A 23,429-nucleotide genomic window follows, 5' to 3' on the forward strand; every position below is an offset into this window, starting at 1 on the left:
CAGTCTATTTCCATGTGTAGACGAGCCTTCACTCATGTGAGAAGTCCAATTGACTTCAATGGGATTTCTAGTATTAGGAAAACATAACTGGGCCCCAGGTATCTGTTGGGAGCATTGTCCTCTCTCCTATCCTATCGCATATGAAGCATGCAGTCTCTCTTTGTAAGAGTAGCAGCATCTGCAGACCCAAGAAGCAAGAGAGTTTTTAAAGACACATATGTAGAAAAATTATGCTCTCAGTTTAAAAAAAAAAAAAAAAAAAAGCCTATTAATCAGCATTCTTTAACTAGCAATCTGTTTCAGCAGTGAGGATTTACACTAATAATTGCTGTAACTTATCTTGCAGTGCAAATGTTGAATGATGAGTGTTATGGAAAAAAATGTCTCCATGCTTATGGAAAGAATGGTGAGGTTTTAATAAACAATACATAAAATCTGATAGCTGCTTTTTTTTTTTAAAGTAAGATAATTTAAAAACAAAAGAGTGGGTTTATAATTAACACCAGCCTTTGACTTTGGTGTTCTAAAAATTGTCATAGATGCAAAAGAAGAAACAAGGAATGAGTAAGTTTCAGATGTCAGTTAAATCATGCAGATGCTGAATCTGTGGTGGCTGAAGTCATCTAAGGATACATCATACCAAAATTTCAATGTTTTAATGCATTAAGTGTGGTCTACTGGTTTTAACACCTGATTAAGAGTCAGAGTTCTTCTTCTGGATCTTCCATTAACTTACTATATGTCACTGGGCAAACTGCTTACACTTGCAGTGTCGCAGGGCATGACCACACTTGTGAGTTAGAGCGCATTAAAGCAGCCCCAGGCGTCCTAACTCACAATCCATCCACACTGGCAAGGCACTTAGAGTGCCTGGACTCTGAAGCTGGAGCGCTCCTGGTACTCTATCTTCACGAGAAGCATAACGCTTGCTGTGCCTCGGCTGAAACACCCCAGTGTCAGTGTGACTGAGGTGTTGCATTACTGTGCTCTGATTGGCCTCCAGAAATGTCCCATAATCCCCTTAAGTGGCCACTCTTGTCATTGTTTTGGAATTGGCTGCAGGAATGCGGATATGCCCTTTCAAAACTCCATTTCTGACAGCTGGCAAGCTTATCTGCTCCGGCACAAAGCAACAATTAGTGTGGAATGCTGCTTGCTGTGAGTGAGAGACAGACAGGAAGTAGGGGGGTCTGCTGCTGTTTGAACTTACAAGACAGCATGCTGACATGCTCTCAGCCCCCCAAACACCCACTCTCCCTCTTACATACACGCAACACACTCCCTGTCATACTCCACCCCCTCCCCATTTGAAAAGCACATTGCAGACACATGCATGCTGGGATAGCTACCACAATGCACTGCTCTCTGTGGCATTACAAGAGTTGCTAATGTGGCCATGCCAGTGTGCTTGAATCTGACAATGTGAACACACTGCAGCACTTCCCCTACTGCACTCTCCAAGGGCTGATTTAACTCACAGCGCTCTACATCTGCAAGTGTAGCCATGCCCTCAGACCCAATCATCTGTAAAACTGAAATAATACCACTTGTCGTATTATACAGACATGCTATGAAACTGAAATAGAAAACTGAAAGCAAATTGGTGTCGTTGGATGGAATGCACTACAGAATTCTAAAGCATTATTATATCATTAATGAGCATGTATTAATGCAATACTTTACTACCAAATTCATTTATTTTCCATCACCAATCTCTACTCTTACTCTCATATATGCATGCAGATGTGGGAACAGACATGCATCTGCAGTACAAGGTCATAGACATTTCAGGTACACCTCTACCTCGATATAACGCTGTCCTTGGGAGCCAAAAAATCTTACCGCGCTATAGGTGAAATCGTGTTATATTAAACTTGCTTTGACCCACTGAAGCGCGCAGCCCCACCCCCCGGAGCACCGCTTTACAGTGTAATATCCAAATTCATGTTATATCGGGAGGTGTTATATCGAGGTAGTGGTGTATTACATAGTTTATATTGCCATAGGCACAGAAATGGCCAGTGCATGCTGACTTAACACTATATCACACACTTTTCATCAACTGAGCACTTCCTGATTTGCTTGACAGATACTAGTACTCCAAAAAAAGTGATGTTCGTGAAAAATAGCAGTAATTATTTGTGAACTGGCTTTGAGGGAGAAGCTAAGCACGGTTTTGAAGCTAGAAACTGAAGTCAACAGCTCTAATATTGAGCAACTAATAGTGCAAATGAATCTCTTAAATGCAAGTTCTATTTTACCTGAAAGGTCACTGCTCTCAATTCTCCGGAGCTCTGAATCAGCCCAGAATAACTTGCTCAGCTGGCTGTCAAGAGCCAGGGCTATAGGTTTACTCAAGCCACTGAAAAAGAGAATCTCCCGTTCAGTTCCATCCAGTGCTGCCCTCTCGATTTTGGGTGATCTTTCTTGCAGATTAGTGAAATACATGTACCTATAACAGCAATAGTTAAAGTCAAACAGATTTGTAAATTATGCAGGTTTTTATTAACTTTTTCTCCTCTAACGTTTCAGAGAGACAAACATCCCTCCTCACTACTGTGAGGAGGGGGAGGGAGGCAGGAAGGCACCTATTAAGACAATGACTGATTTGGGGAAAAACAAACATTTTCAACGTCGGACTAAACTGTCCCTTCCCCTTTGCAGATGCTCTGCAGGGGCAGGAAGAAGGGGAAACAGGCTACCTGGGCCTAGTACACATGCAGGAAACCGGCCTGCTCTATCTCTCAGTGCTCGGGAGTAGGTCAGCTAGCACTGCCTGTGGAACTAACCATCTGTACAGGAGGTGTTTCTAGGCAGGATGGGGCCATGTCTCTTGCCCTGAATTTCACCAGGATGCGTGAGAGAGAGAGAGAGAGAGAAAGAGAGAGAGAGAGAGAGAGAAGAGGGCAGGGTCGTAACCAGAATTCTCCTATGGCTGGGGCCCAGAGCTCCCTGCACCCAGCCCCACACACTCCCCCTGTTGCTCCCCGATACCCAGTGCTGAACCCAGCTCCACACATACTCCTCTCCAGCTTCCCCACACTCAGTTCTGAGCTTTCCCCACTGCACCCATTCCCATGGTCTCCCTTACACCCAGCCCTGAGCTCTCATCCAGAGAGGCCGTCAAGCTGAAAAGCATCATCCCCAGCAGGAGCCAGATGGTTTTGGGAGCTCCACGCCCCCATCCTCCTTCTGCATCTCAGGGCTTCCTGGGAAGCCCCAAGAGCTTGGATCCAATCCTCTCCTGTTCCTGGGGACTAGAGGTGCTGCTTGCTCCACTTCTTCCCAGAGGTTGGAGTGCCCAGTGCCCATGAATGCCCAAAGCACTGTAAAGGTGGGGTGGAGGAGAAACATGGAGTCGCAACACCCCTCAAATCTATGGGGCAGCTGAGCCAAGTTTGAGTTTGTGGTGTTGTGACCTGGTGCATGGGGTCGCAGTGTCATTCAAATTTAGCCTGGCTGCCTCTCCCTCATGACAGAGGGGTGGCAGTGCTAAATTTCTAGCTCCAGTCCAGGGCCAAGTGGGGTGGAGGAGGGGGGAGAGTGAGCCCTCGGAGCCCCCCGCTGCATTCATTTTAAAGATGTATCAAGACCTGCTCTGTATTGGGCTTCTCCCCTTCTATAACACAACACTACCACCCTCTAAGGGAACCTCCACTCCTCCCCAACAACGCTCAGCCTCAGGAGGGCCATAACTGAACCCTGCTAACCTTTACCAGTCAGCGGAAGAATTCCCATTGACTTCAATGGGTCAGTATTGTACATGAAGAATTACAGAAGTCTCAACTTTTAGCATCAATACAAGAGTTCCAAAGATATCTTTATTTTGAAGAAGGGTAGCCAGCAGCTAGAAGATTTATTAATAGGATCTGTGGGCTGGATTTTCCCTACTATTCCACATTACAATTACATACCCTTTCTCTGGATTCACCACAATGGCCCGGGGCCTGTCGTCTTCTCCTTTTAGCACCACGCCTATTGGTCTCCCATCCAAGCGTGTCACATTAATCACATTAGTGGCTTCACAAGTCCAGTAGATGTAGCGGCTGTAGATATCAATGCTCAGATCATAGGGCTGCATGTCCAGGTTCTGATTGGGAACCGGACTCGTCACCACCGTAAGGCTCTGGGAAATCACCAGAAGGATATTACATTCAGGGTGTCACTGAGGATAGTATTTGCTATATCTGCTGTATGTGAAATTGTTCAAAGTTATCAGGAAGCCTCCAAAATATAATCTTAAACCAGGGAACACATGTTCAGTTGTTTCTCTCTCTCTCGGTCCTTTGGTGAGCAACAGCAGAGTGAGCAGTGGACACAAAACACTTACCCCGGCAGATTTAGGTGGATGGAAATCATAGCATTTGGTTGCAGCTCAGAAGAACTGATGATGTTGTTGGGCTTTGTGGGAGTATCAAAGGTGGATGGAGGAGTGGCACTGACACTCACCAGTGCCAAGAGTTTTGAGAGGCTGTGGATGCTGTACAACTGGCTGTACTATGCCTTAAAGGACAATTCTTGTCTGCTGAAAATTTCTCTCATATTCACCATCCAAAACAGATTATGTTGGTTAAATCCCAACCACTCTAAGAAAAAAGACAGCTAGATCACTGAAGTCAAGGTTTCCACTGGGAAAGGCACTCTCCTCATTCTCTTTTTCTTAATAAACCAAAATCAGACAGTCCAGTTCCTCAGTACATAGACTAACGTGAATACAGAACACGCAGCTTTCTACAACAGAAAGTCCATGTCATCAATAATCCCTAAACCTGAGCAGTCTATAGGACAGATGAGCAGGAAAAGAAATGTTCAGGCGGCCAGCAGATGGCTTGGACAACAGCTCGTGCATCAATCTTCCTACATCATTTTCCTCACATATGGGAGAAGCAAAATCACATTAGGGAACCCTGCTAATTGATTAGAGGGAACATCTGCTAGCAGTAGTCCTTGGTCTAGGTATGAAATTTAGCAATTTGGAATATTCTCATTTTACTCCCTTTTGAGTTTTCCTGGTTCCATCTACTTAAGTGTTTCAACTACAAGTAATTCCCCTTTCTGGCCCTCTTCAGTGTATAGAAAATTATGAAGAAATCAAAATCTCTTCACAGATAAGATCGAAGTAGTCTTCTCTGTGACAAACCCGATTTACCCCACTCAGGCACTTTATTAGAGACATGTCAATCCAACTGAAGTTCCATGTACCACATCTTAGTCTCTGACAGTCTCTCTAGAAAGCCTGGAGTAAATTCAAAGTGACATTCTGGGGATAGAGGTGCTTTGTAAAGTAGTTTGTCGTGCACTTTTGGAAAATTTGCCTAACTTTTTTTTGGCTTGTCACATCTTCCAAAGCACTTGTCCTAGAAACTGCATACTTGTTTTGCGCTGCTGGTCCTGGAGAGATCTGGCACTTTTGACTAGTTTTGGATGTTAAATTATTTAGAAGTTCACAAAAAACACAGGAGTGAATGATGGAGCATTTCAATGGAATCCAACTCACCACTTCCCACACCCTCCTTAAGAAACTGCACTTTCTTTTAACAAAAAACATTTACATCTAAAATCCCCCGCCACCACAAATAAATAAGATTATAAAAGTCTGAGAATGAACACGTATATAAGCCTTAATCAATTACTGTTACCTCACCCATCTTGCACCACCCTGTGTCTCTGGCCCCATCCAGGCCTCCTCTCTGCTCCCCCATCATGTGCTCCCTTTCCATGGTGCTGGGACTCTTGCAACTCTGTTTCATGCCTCTCATCCAGAGTCCCACTGGTCTACTACCCCACTCCATTTGCCTCTCCTCATGCCTACACCAGAACTCCCCAACTCCTAGACAGCAGCTGCATAGCACATAGGCATGCAGTCCCAAATCTCTTACTCTCAAGTCAGTGTACCTTCTCCAGTCAACTCTATTCCCCTGCACAGACTATTCCTCCCTCTGTATTTCCTACATGAATCCTGCTACCTGTTTTTATTGAGGTTCTCATCACCACCAGCTCAGACCAGCTACAGCGAACCTGGAGCTAGCATGAGGTTTATTATTTAAAATGTAATCATTGCTTCACATAAATGGTGCCTCATCTCTTTGCAATTCCTCTCACTGCATACCTGACTGCCATCTTCTTGTGCCTTCCGGATAATGTTCTGCCGAGAGTCAATCCAATAAAGCTGTTTATCTAGGGGGTCATAATCGATGGCCCGGACGTTCCTGAGACTGTGGATAGGGAGTATGATGTCTGGACTCTGTTGCTCATCTATCACCATGCGATTAATTGCGTTCTTCTGACTGAACAACAGGAAAGTCGTAGGAGCTTTAAAAAAGGGGGGGGGGGAACACATACAGAGCAGAAACACTGGTTATCTATATACCCAGTACTAGCATTACTACACAAAAGCTATTAATACCTTACTTTCCCCCAGAAACTACCCCTTTACTCCTTCCCACACATACACACATCTGCACAGAGCTTTTTTGGGGGGGGGGGGAGGGGGAGAAGGGTTTTAAAGGCATCTATCTTTTAAAATAAATTCGTATGTGTGGGGACGTAAAAAGGAAGGATAATTTCAAACACAAAGAGAAGAAAGAATATGGACACATGTTGAAATTATCACAAGATCCAGGTTATCAATTTAAAACACTTTCTCCAAGTCTCTTTTCAGAATCCTTTTAGCTCCGTAGTCTGCCTGCAATAAAGTTATAGCACACTGTAGCCCAAGTCCCAGCAGCTTCAGTAAAGTAGAGCTCATGCCTGGAAAGATCAACAGTGGGACATTTCACCCATTCCAACCTATAAAACACACAAGGTAACACCTGGCGGAGTGAAGTTCCAGAGAACATCCTCTATCTTCATTATTTTAGGCATATACTTTAAGTGGTTTTTTCTGGCTGCTGCTAAGAAAAAAGGCTCACTGGCATAAAAATATACTTTTCACACTGTTCAAAATTCTGACCTAGGTGCAAGTTATTTTTGCTTTTTGAAAAATCCCAAGCATTTCACCAGTGACTTTTTTCTATATTTAATCACTAATTAATAGAAGATAAGACAAAAGCAAACCAGACACAAACAGTTTGTTGTACGCATGTAGTACAAACAGCAAAACACCACATTTGGAAAGGTCAAATCCCTTATTCATTAGATAAACCCGCATGTTAAGGGAAATATGCAAAAAAAGAGGATGGTTTAGACCAAAACAAAGGAAGTTGTGAAAGGAGGCTTTCATGCTTTCAGTTACAAACAGTCAAATCCTTCTGCTCCTTCCTTCCAGAGACACTGTCATTCTCATAGATCCACTCGGTAAGAACTTCAAAAGGAAAGTTACCAAATAATTGTCTCTTGATATCTGTAAACTCTGACTTCTCTAGCATTAGTATTATCCAAATAGATGGCTCATTGTATGTCGTGGTAGGGCAAATTTCCCATTTTAAGTCCCCCCATTCTCTGGAACTCAATTTGGGTTTTGGAAAACATTTTCCATTCTCCAACGTAATTTCTCCCAACAGTCATATATTTTAACTATATTTCTGGAAGGAACTGTGGGTGAAACACAGCAGCATCCCAGCTGGAGAACTGCTCTTCAAGCTCAACAATGCAGTGTTGGCTCTGAAAGTCTGAGTTCCCAGATCTAGTCGCAGCAGCATCTCTTTCCCATAATTAAAAGAATATGTGCACACATGTGCATTGTGGTCAACAAAGGGAGGAACTGGCCTCTAGGACTTCTGCTAGAATAATGCTCAGAAACACATAACCAAGTAAATTAGGCAAGAGAAAGTTAAAACGATCCATTAGCCAATTACAGAGGCCAAGAGAAAAATTAAATTACAAGCAGAAAATTCTAAGTCTCCAATTACCTACAAATGAGAAGTGGGAAATCTACCAGGGTTGAACATGGCTGAAAAGGTGTTAACGCCTAATGAGAGACTTCGAACCATACTGTTTAGAAACAGTTCTATATCTTTATAGCGTAACACGTTTCCTGTATTTTTCTCTTTGCTTTGCAACTAAATATTTCCATGCAAACAGGATCTTTACGTGACTGTATTACTTATTTCTCGTCCAAAGACAAAATCCCTCACTTATGATATCATAGTTATCACCACAACTATGTCAATTATTCTTTTGACATGCAGTAAAGGAGGAAGAAGGGAATGGTACAAAGATTTTGTTTGCATGCAAGTGGTCCCTTGTAATAAACAGAAAAATACCGAAAATGTGGGGTGTGCAAAGCAGAAATGTTTCCAAGAGAATGATTTTCAAAGTATTCCATGGAGGTGACAGTCTCAGAATAAGTGACACCTGATTTGGGCTCAGTGCAGCAGTTAGATCTCTTTACTCATGCATAATGCAGATGAGATAATACCTGACTCTCTTAACTCACTGATAATCTGAATGACACCAGAGAAACCATCCAAGCATCTTGGCAGTCAAAAATGGAGGTTACTTCAAGATGTGTGTTCCCTATCTGTATTCCACACATTAGGTACGCGTGTGCACTGTGTGTCCAAGTTCAGAAGTTCTTGCAAGCAGTGTCCAATGACCCACACAGGTGCCGTAGCTCTCCTCACGCTCTAAACCAAGAGCATAAAAGGCGTTGCGGGCCGATGTCTTTCCAGTTTCCATTCTTACTGCAGTTCAAACAATCCACAGCAGAAGGGACAGACGGAAGGTAGAGAGATCACACATCTCGAAGAGCATCCAGTTAACAGTAAGTAGCCTGCATTTCTTCCTCGAGTGATGGTCTCTATGTGTATTCCTCATGTGGGAGATTAACAAGCAGTGGTAAGACCAGACGCAGGTGCAAGAAGGCCAGCGCTGATTGTAGTACTGCTGTCCCCACAGCTGTGTCTGCATTTGACCGGACCAGAGCATTATGTCTTGTGACGGTATGCAAAGAGCTCTAATTAGCTGCCCTCCATAACGCTGGGAGGGGTACGTCTCAGTAGTGCTGCCAAAATAACTTGCCCTCTAGTAGAATTAGCCCTCACCTGCTCTGGAGGGGGAATATAAACTAGTTGGTAACAAAGGGTAACACAATTCGAGATCCACTTTGAATGTCTTTGTGTCTATGCAGCTTGACCCCTTGATCACTCTGCTATGAAAAAAAATCATTCAGGTGTCTTTACATCATTTGTTCTTTGCAGATAAAAGGCCAAAGCATTTGAGACATCTAGAGAATGCAGTCAGCTCCCTTCATCTGAGGTATGCAGTTTTGGAAAAGATGCTAGTAAATGGACTACCTGACTCTCATGAAACTCAGAAACTATTTTAGGAATGAATCTAGGGTGGGGTTATAACAAAACCCTTTCTTTATAGAATGTAGTATACGGTGGGTCCACCATGAGCACTCCCAGCTCACTAACCCTTCTAGCTGACATTACGTCTAGTAGACAGGTGGGTCATAGAACATGTGGCTAGAAGCTGAAAGGGGAGCTAGCAAGCAACGACAAAACAAAATTGTGGTTCCACTAAGGTGCAAACTTCACCAATGGTGGAAAGGATCTGAGACTCCTCTTTAGAAATCTAGTTGTGACAGGATGAGTGAATACTGTATGGTTATCCACCAGAGAATGGAAATTGCTGATCGCTACTAAATGTACTCGCAGAGAATTGAGCATGAGACCTGAAGACTGAAGAATAAAAGATAGGAAGGATCCCAGCAGATATTGGACACAAGTTGCACTGGTGAGCCCAGGGGGAGAAATGTTTTCATTCTGCTTAACAGTAGCTTCTCACAGACTCTTTCTGCTTTGGTTAAGGATGAATTGCACCCTTTTAGAACATGAGCATTCTATTTCTGATGCCTATCCAAATACCAGGCCCTGCGTTGCAACAGTCCCAGGTTTGGGATGTTAGGACTTGCACTTATCCACTCAAAGTCTGGCAACGTGCGGATGTTCTTGGGTGGGTGAACTGAGGTCTTCAGCAGACTGCACCCAACTGGTTGAGACAGTTCGGTTTACGAACAGGAAAACTTGAACTCTGTCTTGATGGATCTTCTGTAGCACTTCTGTCAAGCCCTTGCCCAGGGCTATTCTGGACAGGTACTGAGGAAATTTCCTGTCCTCCCATGTCGGCATTCCCCATTGGGTGAAGATGTCATCAAGAACCAAATTATGAATCTCCAATTTGTGATTTGTGGAAAAATGTCTGCTCAAGCAGCCCATTAGGGAGTTTTGCATGCCTGGTAAAGAAGCTGTTGATAGGAACATGCGATGGCTGATGCACCAGTTCCAAAGGGTGACTGCATCTATGCTCAAAGGGAGAGATCTCACTCTCCCTGCTTGTTTACATAAAATACTGTTGTCACGTTGTCCAACGTTATTTAGACATGTCTGGATTGGATGAGGGAGGAAGGAGTCACAGGTTCAATGGACCACCTGGAATTCTACTAAACTGATACTCCAAAAGGGTCCAGATGCTTTGTGACATGTATTCACCCATGAGAGCATCCCAACCCAAGAGGAAAGCATCAGTAATGAGGATTGCCTCAGGGGTCAGTGTAATGAAAGGGATTCCCCATCCAAACCTTCTCCACTTTTGCCCACCAGACAAAAGTCTAAAACTTCAGGCAGAACTGTCACCTCTGTTTATGTTGCCTTTCTCTGGTGAGTACATAGAGAGACGCCAGGCTTCTATGCAGTGAAAATAAAGCTTGGCAAACAATGTCACGTGCATGAAGCCACATGGCTGAAGAGGGAAAAGGCAAGTTCTGATTGATGTCCTGGTTCTGACACTGACCTGATGTATGTGCACGCTCATGGACTGAAATATCTTGGGAGGCAAATATGCTCTTGCTGCAGTCGAGTCCAACATCCCCCCTATAAAATTTATGGGACTCATGGGGGTCAACATGGATTTTCATGACTGATGCAGAAACCCAGGGAAGGCAGGCGGCTGAGCAGAACACTGGTTGCTTGCTCGACTTCCTTGAAGGAACCGCCCATCAGTAGCCAGTCATCAAGGAAGGGGAAGACTGTAAATCCCTCTCTTCTCATACAAGCAGCCACTACTGATAAGACTTTTGTAAAGACCCGGGGTGCAGTAGCTAGCCCAAAGTGGGAGGACTCTAAATTAGTAATGCTCTTCATCGAAGAGGAACCTAAGGAACCTCTTGTGGGCTGGGTGGACGTCTATGTGAAAATGTGCGTCTAATGTTGAGAGCCGCAAACCATGTGTCCTCCTCTAATGAGGGAATTACGGATGCCAAGGAGAGCATGTGGAATTTTAGTTTCCAAATGAACCTGTTCAGCTGTCTCAGATCAGGAATTGGCCTCCATCCCCCATTCTTCTTGTGGATGGAGAAGTAAGGGGGATAGAATCCCTGCCCTTGATGTTGAGATGGAACCCTTTCTATGGCTCCCCTGAGAAGGGAGCTCACCTCATGTTGCAGAATCACCCCATGAGAGTGGTCCGTGAAAAAGAATGAAGAAGGGGGTTTTGTGGGTAGGAGGTACCAGAGATTCGATCAGCTAGATGCCATAAATAATCTCCAATACCTATTTGTCTGTAGTTAGGGCAGTTTTTGCCAAATGGGGTGGGGAAGCCTTTGAATATCAGAGATGGGAAAAGAAGTGGCATCAATAAAGGGACATAGGCCTCAACAGTACCATAGAAAAAAACCCCTCTTTGCTTGGGGTTAGAGTATGATGTGGTGGTGAATGTTGCAGAGGCTGGGTTCCTGGGTCTATAAGCCCTCTGTCTTTTGAGAGTTAGCTCTCGAGAACATTGGTGGTAAAATGGCTGAGGAGGTGATCTTGCCCTATTAGCCCCATCTATGGTGCTTTCTTTTAGGGGCAAGGATATAAATGCCAGTGAATCCAGTTTGTCCTCAAGTCTTTGAGGGAGTGGAGACACTCATCTGTCTTCTTGTGGAATAGGTTGATAGTATCGAAGGGCAGATATTGGATGGTATTCTGCATGTCTAGGAAAACATGAGGATCGTAACCACAAATCTCTCCTCATAACAATGGCCACTTGACTGAGAACAGACGGCTGCAGAACATCTTGTAAACTATGTTGAGGCGCCTGATCTCCCTCAAGTTGAATCTATAACTCTGCAGCCACCCTGGGCATGAGCTCTTGATATTGTTTAAAGTCATCTGGCAGGGATGGAAAAGATGGAGTAACTGCCTCATCTGGTGAAGATGACGAGATTGCTACTGGAATAGGCTCACCTTCCCTTTCTGAATATGCTGTGGGTGTCTGGGAAGTGGCAAATAGGATTCCTGCACTGATCCTGAGTTTAGGGTAGGGCTCCCATGATCCCCAGTATTGCCAGTAGGATGGATCAACTGCAAAGGAAAACCCCATGGCATGGGGTGGGGGAGCCTGTTTCTCGACCAACTGTATCTGCCTGGGGGTCAGAACCATGATCTTCTGGGGCTCCTGTCTTGTGCCATCTTTTCCTGATGCTGCAGAGACTCTTGCAGGGGCTATGACTCATCCCAACATAAAGCTGAATCCTTATCTCCAGCAGAACCAATGGTACCAATATGGGATGGAGAATGACACTGTCTCATCAGGACAGAGTCATCTTCTGGTGTATCAATGTCCCAGAATAAAGACAGTCCTGATAGGAGGGCTGAATGTGGATAGGGAAGAGCAAAGATGTCCTCTTCAGGGAGACATAAGTCTGATTGTCCTGGGGGTATGAGGAGAGTCCACTGGCAGAGCAGTCAGAACCAGAGCTTTCCTGGTCATTGTGGTACGTGTCTCTACTGGTATCGCTTTGATTCTAGAAGTGGATTGGAGCATCAGGAGCTGTTTATCCCGAGCCAAATGGATTAACGCTTCATCACTTTCTAGATGAAATATTTTCTGAGTCTCAGCTCCAAACCCTCATGAATTCTGGGGGGAAAAGACCAGCAGATGCTGGCAGAAATAGGAGTCTCACCCAGGCAACAGAGGCAGTGCTGATGTTTGTCATTCACCGAAAAGGAGTGAAGGCAGGAAACACAATTTTTGAACTCTGGGCATAATCCCAGACTTCTCTGGGGAAAAGAAAATGGGTGGGGAAGAAAATGGGAGGAAACACTAACTACAGAAGAACCTCAGGAGTTACAAACTGACCTGTCAACAACACATCTCTTTTGGAACCAGAAGTACACAATCAGGCAGCAGAGACACCTACCTACCTAAATCAAATACTGTACAGTACAGTCCTCAAACAAACTACTAAAAAAATAAAGGGAAAAGTTAAAAAAAGATTTGACAAGGTAAGGAAACCGTTTCTGTGTATGTTTAATTTAATTTAAGATAGTTAAAAGCAGCATTTTTCTTCTGTGAGGTAAAGTTTCAAAGCTGTATTAGGTCAATGTTCAGCTATAAACTTTTGAAAGAATAACCATAACATTTTATTCAGTTACGTACACTTCAGTTCAGAACAACCTCTATTCCAGAAGTGTCATAACGCTGAGGTTCTACTGTATACTATAAAAACAACTAAAATTAATTGTGTACAACATTTTACCGCAATGACACTGTTTAAAAAAAAAAAAAAAGATTAGGACACCAAAGATCTCGATTCAGATCATGCAGCAATAAGCAGGAACTGGAAAGGTATAGGCCTGCACCACTTTTCATGCCCTGAGTTTGGAGCATGAGAAAAGCTACAGCACATGTACAGACCAACGGCCACTGCTTGCAAAAATATTCTGGATTCAAACACATGGTACTCATGTGTATCCAATGTGTGGAATACATGTAGGGACCATCCTATGAAGAATTATGAGTGCTGCACTGGCAGCCAGTTATTGAAAGAAAGATGAATTATTTGGCTAGAAACTAACTGTGGCCAGCCTAAGGGCCTTGTGGTTGACACACTGCACAACAATGAAAAAACCTGGGGTTTGGCTGCTTGCTGCCTCTACTGTGATCAGGAACTGAAAGTGCTGTGAAGGCAGCACTCTGGGGCCAATGTTCTCACTCAAAAGCAATGCCTTTAGCCACACTGGGGTGAGCTCTGGAGGAAGGTCTGTCCAACATCCCTTCAAGCTGGAATATAAATCACAACCTAAAACTCATCCAATATTCCAAAACACACCAAAATCCCATTAATCCTCTATGCCTGGTAAATCTCAAAAAAATAAAAGGGGACATGAAGTAACTTTCATGGGCTGGCACAAAAGTAGAAGTGTTTTCAGCTTCTCTTTTTACCCAGCCTTATTCTGGTTGGCAGAATGAAGAAAAATGTTAATTGAAATTAATCCCATTGCCAAGCTGTTGGCCTGGAAACTTTTTAAAAATATCCTAACTTTTACTCAATTGCCTGGTAGGATTTTAGTATGGTTAGAAAACAAAATCCAGCCAGTTTTATTATCATCTTCAAACACACACACCCCCTCCGCCAACACATCCTGATTTAGAACTTTATATTGGAACTGGAAAGGTTTTTAATACCCTTTCAGTATCAAAGGTAGAAATGAGCCATGACTTGGTATATCATGTTCCTGTCACCAAAGCAAACTGTCTCCTCTTCGTTGCTATTAAAAATAAATAGAGAAGAAAGAAATGAAAATGTTTCTTTTTTCTAGCAAAATACTTTTATCTGTTACCAAATGCATTTGCTTTCATAATTTATTCCCATTGGAACAACAAACATGGCATTCTCATGCCTCTAATTTGTCATTTGTGCTTAGGGCTTACCACTACAGGTCCTGTTGTCAGAATTCAAGGAATAGTGAGCTGGGCATCCACACACAAAACCATCAACTGGCACTGCCAAGCAGAGATGGGAGCAGTGCCCGTTGCTAGATGCACATTCATTCCAGCCTGCCTGCCTCGAAGAATGGAAGACCAGGATATCCATCACATAATCCAAGTGGCCTTGGATGATGGTCCGGTTCTGGCCACTGGTCTTGTTGGCTCGCTCAATGCTGCGCCGGCTCCAATCTGTCCAATAGATGTAATCCTGGTATTGAGTCAAGCCAAACGGGTGAGGCAAGTCATCTGCTATAACCTCACGGTCAAGGCCTGTTTTCAAAAAAGGGAGAGAAAAAAACAAGAGGAATTACTGGGGACATACTGGGTTTTTATAACAATGTGCTAGACATTGCTCCTTCATGGAGAGGTTAAAAAACATAAAAAATAAATTTACAGTTTAATAACAGCCTCCACCAGGACTGCCAGTCTTCTGTAACAACCCATCTGCAGCATGAGGCCCCTTCCTTATCTCTCTCTCTTTCTCTCACACACATACACACAACCACCCACCCTACTCTCATGCCTGATATATACAATGGAGTGCATCTACTTTAAAAAAAAAAAAATCTGTTCTAAGTGTATTAAATCTATGAGCTTTTGCAGTTTGGCTTTCCCATCACCTCTCCATAACAAATGAAATACTGGTTATATTTTTTGTCAGAGAGGACACTTCAAAAGCTACCAGTTGAGAGCTTTGTCCTACGTATAACTAAAAATACACAGCTTGCATAGAAAAAGCAACAGCAACTTACCTAGCATATTTGAAGATTCTATTAAGTTGGTATCCAGATCTGTCCAGTAAAGTCTTCTTTTAGCATAATCAATTGTTAGCCCATTAGCTCGTCCCACGTTTGGTACCAAAGTAGTACGTTCACTTCCATCCATGGCAGCTCGGTCAATCTTGGGCTTCCCACCCCACTCAGTCCAGTACATAAACCTGTATAAAAATGCCAGAAATTTCTCATTTATCTGATATAGAAGTTTTGTGCTAATGCAGACTCTTAAAATTTCTTGCCAGTACATGAAAGGAAAAAACAACACAAAAGCAAGAAGAACGGTAACAGAAAACCAGAGTTATAAATTTAAGTGTTTATTAAAACACATTAAATACTTTTCTCAAAATAAAAGCTAGGAAATGAGTCCGATTTCCTTATTTGCTCCATCCAAAGCTGGACCCTTACCAAGGACTTCTTTACTAGAGCCCTTCAGTCTTTAACTAGTTCATGTGTGTTAGCTAATAATAAACAGGATGGCATCTGGGTACATTACATTGCACATTGTTCTTTATCAAGAATTGATCCAAAGCACATTGCATGAGCAACAAAAATTGCCTTCTGCTTCTATTCAATCCTCTACTGAACTCTGAACTAAATGTTTCTTGAGGATATTTCCTTGAAGTGCCTTTCTCCACCAGTTTCCACACCAGAGATTGGTCTTACAGGTAGCAATGGACTAGACCAGAGGTGGCCAACCTGAGCAGGAGTCAAATTTACCAATGTACATTGCCAAAGAGCCACAGTAATACGTCAGCTGCCCCTCATCAGCCCCTACTCCTCCCACTCACCAGCAGCCCCACTGATCAGTGCCTCCCGCTCCCTCCCCGCACCTCCCAATCAGCTGTTTTGTGACATGCAGGAGACTCTGGGGGAGAGGGAAGGCGGAGGAGCGAGGGCATGGCAGGAGCGAGGGCATGGCAGGCTCAGGTGGAATGGGGGTAGGGCCTGTGGCACAGCCAGAGGTTGAGCAGTGAGCACCTCCAGCACATTGGAAAGTCTTGCAAACAGATCTCAGAGACTTTCCACTGCAGTTGGGTAACAATACACTTCATCTCGCATACTGCTGAGCCAAGGTAATGTTCTCACTCTACTACGTATAGAATACAGATCATCTAAGTACTGCAACAGTGGTCAACACGTAAGCATATGCTATTGTTCTCTGGCATCGTTGGATTGCAGCAGGGAGATGCGTTTCCATATGTATGATACCAAATTCTTTGTATTGTCTGCCACGGACTATGCTGACCCTAATATTTGGAACACAACACCCAAATAGGTTAGATAGGTAAGCTAAACTAAATAGGAATAAGATCACTGAGTGTGAAGTGATCTGACAGACTATGTACTGGCCAAGCTTGTAAAGAAACTGATAGATAATGGATAGGTTCCTAAATATGTAGGCTCATTATTCAATGGGAGCTGCTGAATTATCAGTACTTTAGAAAAATTAAGCCACTTATTTAGGTGCCCAAACATGGGCTTAAGAAGAAAACCCACTTCTGAAAATCTTGGTGATCATTTATTGTTTTAAAAACAAACTAAAAAAGGAGATAATGCAAGTAAAGCAACTTTGCTATTGGGGTCCCAGTGTGAATTTAAGATGAGGAATTGAGAAACACTCTGGTCTACGTGTGTTTTCAAGCTATTTCTGGCCAGACAGCTATTAGAGCAGGGGTCTCAAACTCAAATGACCACGAGGGCCAAATGAGGACTAGTACATTGGCCTGAGGGCCACATTATTGACATCTCCCCTCCGTCGCCCTCAGCCCCACCTCACTCCACCCCTTCCATGAGGCCCCTGCCCTGCCTCTTCTCACCCTTTCCCTGCCCTCATTCCAACCCCTTCCCCAAAATCCCCACCCCAGCTCCACTCCTTCCCTGCCCCCAGGGGGTGCAGGAGGGGCTCAGGGCGGGGAGTTGGGATGTGAGGTGCAGGAGTGATGAGGGGTGCAGATGGAGCTCAGGGCAGGGGGTTCGACTGCAGAAGGGGTTCGGAGGGGAGGGCACTGGCCCAGCGTGCACCGGGGGCAGGGCAGGCTCCCTGCCTGCCTACCCTGTCCATGCGCCACTCTGGGAAGCGGCTGGAACATGAGGGAGCAGGGGAACAGGGGAGTGTGTGTGTGTGTTGCTGTTGCTTCAGGCACCGCCCTCAGCATCTCCCATTGGCTGGAAATGGGGAACCGTGGCCAATGGGAGATGTTGGGGGCGGTGCCTGAAGCAACATCAAACACATACTTCTGGCACCTCTCCTCCCCCAGGTTCCGTCCACTTCCCGGAGCAGCACGGGGGCAAGGCAGGCAGGGAGCCTGCCCTGCCCCCGGTGCACATCGGGCTGGAGCCACTCTAGGTAAACACTGGAGGAGGGCGGTGGGGCCACGAGGAGCTGATGGGCAGCAGAAAATAACCTCGCGGGCCACGCGTGTTTGAGACTCCTGTATTAGAGCAAGGGATACTGAGCAACTTTGCACTAAGTGAGAAATACTAGCTCTTGTGAATACCAGTGATGAAAATGAGTCGCCTCAAGGTAAGTGGTAAAATTACAGTACTAATCTGCAATTCCAGGCCTTGAGTAGCTTTGAGGAACTACGTGGACATTGCATACTCCCAGAACATCTGGTTCAGATTTGCGTATCAAAACAGTAAATTTAGTTCTCTCCTACTTTGGATGAAGATTTTTGGTATTTAGCAAACTTTAACTGTTATTTTTCAAGAGAAAGATGGTTTAGAGAGGCAGTGAATGGGAGCCTGGAAATCCTGAGACTTTCCAGTTCTACGCAGTGACTCAGTCTGGCCTTGGACACATCACTCAGTGCTTGATTTTCAGAGTTCCTAAACTCCTCCAGTTCCAACTGAAGTCAATGTAGACTGAGAGAATTCAGGATATTTGAAAATCAGTTTCCTCATCTGTAAAATAGGGGTAATTCACAACTAGTGTCTCTCACGTGGATTTTGCAAGGAATAAATTAGTAAATGTTTGTAAAGCATTTCAAGGTTATAAAGTGCTATGTAGATGTTAAGTATTATGACAGTTCTTTTCTTATGACATAAAATGCTATTGCATTTTAATGTGATTGAGTCCATTTTCCTAGAGAAAAGACTTCTCTCATTACAAAAATCTTATATTTTGGATAGGCAGATAGAGCAGTTTTCTTGGATGCTTTATTTCCCTCCCCCACCTACCAAAGTTGTTCTTTCCCTCCAAAATAAACTCTCTCCTTATTCTCACACAGTGAGCTTCACCTTCCCTTCAAAAAGAACAGGAGTACTTGTGGCACCTTAGAGACTAACAAATTTATTTCAGCGTGAGCTACAGCTCACTTCTTCGGATGCACAGAATGGAAAGAAGTGAGCTGTAACTAACGAAAGTTCATGCTGAAATAAATTTGTTAGTCTCTAAGGTGCCACAAGTACTCCTGTTCTTTTTGCGGATACAGACTAACACGGCTGCTACTCTGAAACCTTCCCTTCGGAGGCAGAGCACAAAATACCTTCACAACACCCTAATCCCTGATGAAAGGGAGCTCCATTTTAAAAGGACAAATATTTTCTTTTCAGTGTGATGGACCTTTTCTAATTAATGAATTCCATAAAACTAAAGCTACTTTGATTTTATGATTAATTAAAAAACTAAATATAAATCCTTTTTAAATGAGCTTCTCTGATTTTTGTGTAGTATTCCTAATGATTATTCAGAATATTAAGAGCACATTCCTCCAGCCTTTGTATTCTAAATTACTAGGTTATATTCCCCAAGCTGAGTTCTCTCAGGATTTATACACTGGTGCCTCATTAACATGCCCTACAGAAAATATGCATGTGTTACTTTTAAGAAGTTTGTAAACATAAAATTAAATCAGCAAGTTACCCTTCAGCAGGGTCTAATGCCAATGCTCGGGGGCTGTCCAGATCCTTCCACACCAATACTTGACGATGTTGTCCATCCAGCTTTGACACTTCAATACGATTTGTTCCAGTATCGGCCCAATACAGGTTCTTCCCTAGCCAGTCTACTGCCATGCCTTCTGGGTAATCCAAGCCAAACTCCACCACATGTTCGAGTGCACTGCCGTTCATAAATGCCCTGCTGATAGTCTTCAGGGATACAATGATACACAGGTAAATTAGGAACTTTACCAGTCTGTCATTGGGGTTTGCATTTAAAAACTTTGAGATTTCAGACATCTTGCAGAAAAGTAGTTCATACAATATGCTACTCACACATACAATTAACAATAAGGCCTATTCAAGAGTGATGATTTACTGTGGTCACTGAAGAAAAATGGTTTGACTTCAGTTGGGTTCCATTAAGCAGTCTGTACGCTACACTGACCTTAACAACTGACAGCCAGCTTTGAGGAGGAAATATTTTGGAATTCTCAGGCTCATGCCGAAGCTTCTCTGCTACAGCGAGGAGCGATATTTTAGTCACAGAGACAGCATTTAAAGGCAAGAAGGGACCACCAGACAATCTCATCCAACCTCCTGTATTTCACAGGTCACTCACCACCCAACCACCCACACCACATTATTAATTCATGATGTTTATTATGGTAGTGCCCAAGGATCAATCAACAGCGGGGGCCACTGAGGTAGGCACAATACAGATTAGTAGAAAGTCCCTTCTCCAAAGAGCTTACAATCTAAATACACAAGACAGAACACAGGTTGGGGGGGAGGGGGAGCAGAACATACAAGCACTGTGAACACTGTGATGGTGACAAATGTCTTGTGTCAGTTCCTTTTTTTTTTTTAATCATCCTCCTCATTTAAAAAGTTCAGCACAAACCACCATATAGATGAAAACAATCAATGGCCAAGAAGTCAGTTAGCTCTGCAGTGCCAGTATTTATGGACGGATGGTAAGCAACTAAGTTAATTCCCCATTAAGAAGAGTTTCTGATCTCTCTTTTGTCCAAAAGATTTCTCTTTTAACTCTCAACTTCATAACCCTTCCTATGACGATAGAGGCAGTCATAATTGTATAATATTTCATAGCTTAGCCATTCACTGGTATACAATCATGACCAAGAAGCCCGAAGATAACGTATCTTTGCCAAGGACAACAATGGTATGCGAACACTAGTTTCCTCCCATCCCTCACTCCTCATGTTCCTAACACTGCAGAAGTCAAAGTTCAATTTTGTTTGCTTACAGCTTGTGCGCTAGAACCAGTGATGTCACAAGCGTGTGCACAATCAGGAGTTCGGCGTCCCTTAATCCCTATCTACAACGTCCTTTCAAACCAACTTTGGGAACCACGTTTAATCAATTTCAACCACAGTTCAAGTTAAACCAGTTTCTACAACAGTTTGGCCAGCTTCCCTCTCGGAAACTCATTTACAAGCTATGTGTTGAGCCCTTGTGTGCCCAGCTCCTAAATTACTGAGTGCAGAACACAGTAAGCTGTTGTGTAAGCCTCGCCGCAATTACAGAATTCTTCCTTTATTAAAAAAAATCCTGATATTTCCATTTCTGAGTAAATTTACTGCTCCTGAAAATGAGAGTGAAACTGGACCAGTGAATATCGATGCTGAAACTTATACACCATTTGTCTGCCTTATGCCTGTTTCTGATACGCAACACTCCCCAACACTTCAGTCTCAACTGAATAATCTAGCTATTTCAGTATAATTTATAATTCATACCATATTTCACCTAATGTATGGAATCTTCATAACTAATGCCTACTGGAGTAAGATTAACATCAGCTTTCACTTCAGGTCCAAGACAAAGTTCCCTCTCACAATGTATTTGGCAAGATAGCCATGTTAAGTCCCCCAAATCTCCCTCAAAGTGGCGCTCCCCCCCCCTCAGTTTCAGTTTTCCACAAAATGCTGACTTTTATCCTTGCGAATTCATACCGTGAGAAAACATAGATCCACCGATTTAAAAAGCACACATCCGAATTTAGCCAGGATATGAAGACATTTTGTGCTGGGTCAAGCTTTTCCCTCTGAACTAGAATTATGTAAAATTTATTTGTTGGTCAGTTCTTGAGTTTAAGTGTTTTGAGAATGCAGCAATAGTGGACTGCATGGGCGGAGAGTGAACCCTGGGCTCAAGGAGGCTAGCCATCCCCTTGCCCAGCCTGCCCCTTCTGCATGAGGCCCCGCCCCTCCCGCCCTCCTTCCCCCACTAGCACCTAGAGACTTCCCCTCCCAGGAGCACTGGGCTGGTGGTGCACTTCCCCCCACCCCCAAACACCAGGCAGTATGAACACCGGTTCCAGTCACCTGTAGTCACTCGCTGGTCCCAGGCCGGGGTTCTGGCCATGGGGGAAGAGCCGCAGAGCCCCCAGCAGGACCACACAGGGCTGCTTGGGGAGGCACAGCTGCCCATGTGGGACTGAACTCTAGACAGAGACAACTCTCTCTTTTACCTTCAGCGAGATATCTGTCCAGTAAATCCGATTGTCTGTCACATCAAAATCCAGAGCAGACGCTTCTTTGACTCCCGTAAGTGGGATGGCAACATTGTTGTTGTTGGTTTCCAAAGAGATTCGCCTGATATCTGCTCTCCGAGAAAAGAGCAGGAAAGCTTCTGGGACTATGCAAGTCCTCATATCACTGATCAGCTCCAAGCCTATGGGACAGGCACAGCGAGGACCCTGAGGTCTGTACAGACAGAGATGGCTGCAACCACCATTGTCCTCTGCACAAGGGTTTGCACCTACACATTCAGTAGAAGCAAAAAGAATTATTTGACATTGCCCTCCTTTTCCAGATAATTATCCTCAGACAGCAGTGCTAACTTTCTCCACAGTACATTGCCCTGCAACCTACCTCAGCCTTGTCCTATAGCAATTACCTTAAGAATGAAAATAGTTGCAGACTTCACAGCCATTCAGACCACTAATAAAGAATATTATTGTGATAGTGATCTGTGTATGTTATGGAAGTCTGTCTATTAAGAGCTGCACTGACACCACCAAACACTCAAACACTCATTTCACACAGGCAAACAGCTGGGAAGAGGCCTGCATTTGACACATGTAACTAAGTGCCCATTTAGACCAATCAGTGCACATGCAAAACCTGTGTCGCTCCTAGTTTTCATGAAGACACAGGGAGCACAGTTTGTAGACAGGTTACGAGTTGAAGGCATATAAAACAGTCTTCGTTTCATTAACCTTTGGTGTTAAAGAAATACATATCACATAACTAAACTGAATTCTGTACATGTTCTAATAGGGCCCAGTCTACACTAGAAAATTAAGTCAGCCTAACAATGTTGTTCAGGGTAGTTAAGCTCACCTAAGTCCATGTGCAGACAGTACTAGGTCGATGGAAGAATTCTTCTACAACCTCTTGAGGTGGATTACCCATGCCAATGGGAGAACCCCTTCTGTCAGGGTAGGCAGTGGTTACACTGAAGCACTACAGCTGTAGTGTTTTAAGAGCAGATAAGCTCTAAGATGACAACCAGGCTATAGAGCCCTCAAAGCCTGCAGAAGGGCATTGGTAACACTGTTCCCTCCTCTCACTATCCCAGTTAAATACAACCACAGAGAAAATCTGTGTTCTTGCTAACACTTGGGGGTAGTCTCTTTACAGTGTGAAAGAAACCACTTATCCTATTCAGCTGCTTATGAAATTGCTTTTCACACTTTTTGTCCAGGCCTGATTTTCAGTCACTCACCAGTGATCTGATGGACATTAGTAGCTTTCAGGCCCATTAGGTCAGGAAGTTGGTCTATGATGATTTCTCTTTCTGCTGTACGCTTATGCACTCGCTCAATGCTACGCCTTTGCCAGTCGGTCCAATAGATGTAATCTCCCAGCAAAGTGAATCCAAAGATGTGAGGCAGCTTGTCCTCCACCAGAACTCTCCTGCTACTGCCATCTGCATTCATGACCTGCATAGACACAAAAAAAACTGAATGAGAGAAACGCTGCCAATATGCAGAATAATTTCTCCAGACAGCCCACAATTAATACTAAAATTTTCAACACA

The 23,429-nt window shown here is 43.8% G+C and overlaps 1 protein-coding gene across 4 annotated transcripts in view; it reads right to left on the bottom strand.

Moving 5' to 3' along the window:
• Window positions 1-23,429, bottom strand: part of LRP6 (LDL receptor related protein 6) — a 186,735-nt gene that overhangs the window by 29,548 nt on the left and 133,758 nt on the right. For all 4 annotated transcript variants that reach the window (XM_050965140.1, XM_050965130.1, XM_050965155.1 and 1 more), the window contains 8 exons: window positions 23,115-23,331; window positions 21,856-22,145; window positions 19,342-19,568; window positions 15,453-15,637; window positions 14,644-14,970; window positions 6,110-6,312; window positions 3,915-4,126; window positions 2,262-2,452 (listed from right to left, as the gene is read on the bottom strand). In XM_050965140.1, the coding sequence (XP_050821097.1) occupies window positions 2,262-2,452; window positions 3,915-4,126; window positions 6,110-6,312; window positions 14,644-14,970; window positions 15,453-15,637; window positions 19,342-19,568; window positions 21,856-22,145; window positions 23,115-23,331 (1,852 nt within the window). The remainder of the gene's footprint in view (window positions 1-2,261; window positions 2,453-3,914; window positions 4,127-6,109; window positions 6,313-14,643; window positions 14,971-15,452; window positions 15,638-19,341; window positions 19,569-21,855; window positions 22,146-23,114; window positions 23,332-23,429) is intronic.

Source organism: Gopherus flavomarginatus, chromosome 1 (assembly GCF_025201925.1).
Source record: "Gopherus flavomarginatus isolate rGopFla2 chromosome 1, rGopFla2.mat.asm, whole genome shotgun sequence".
In the NCBI taxonomy this organism is placed as follows: Eukaryota; Metazoa; Chordata; order Testudines; family Testudinidae; genus Gopherus; species Gopherus flavomarginatus.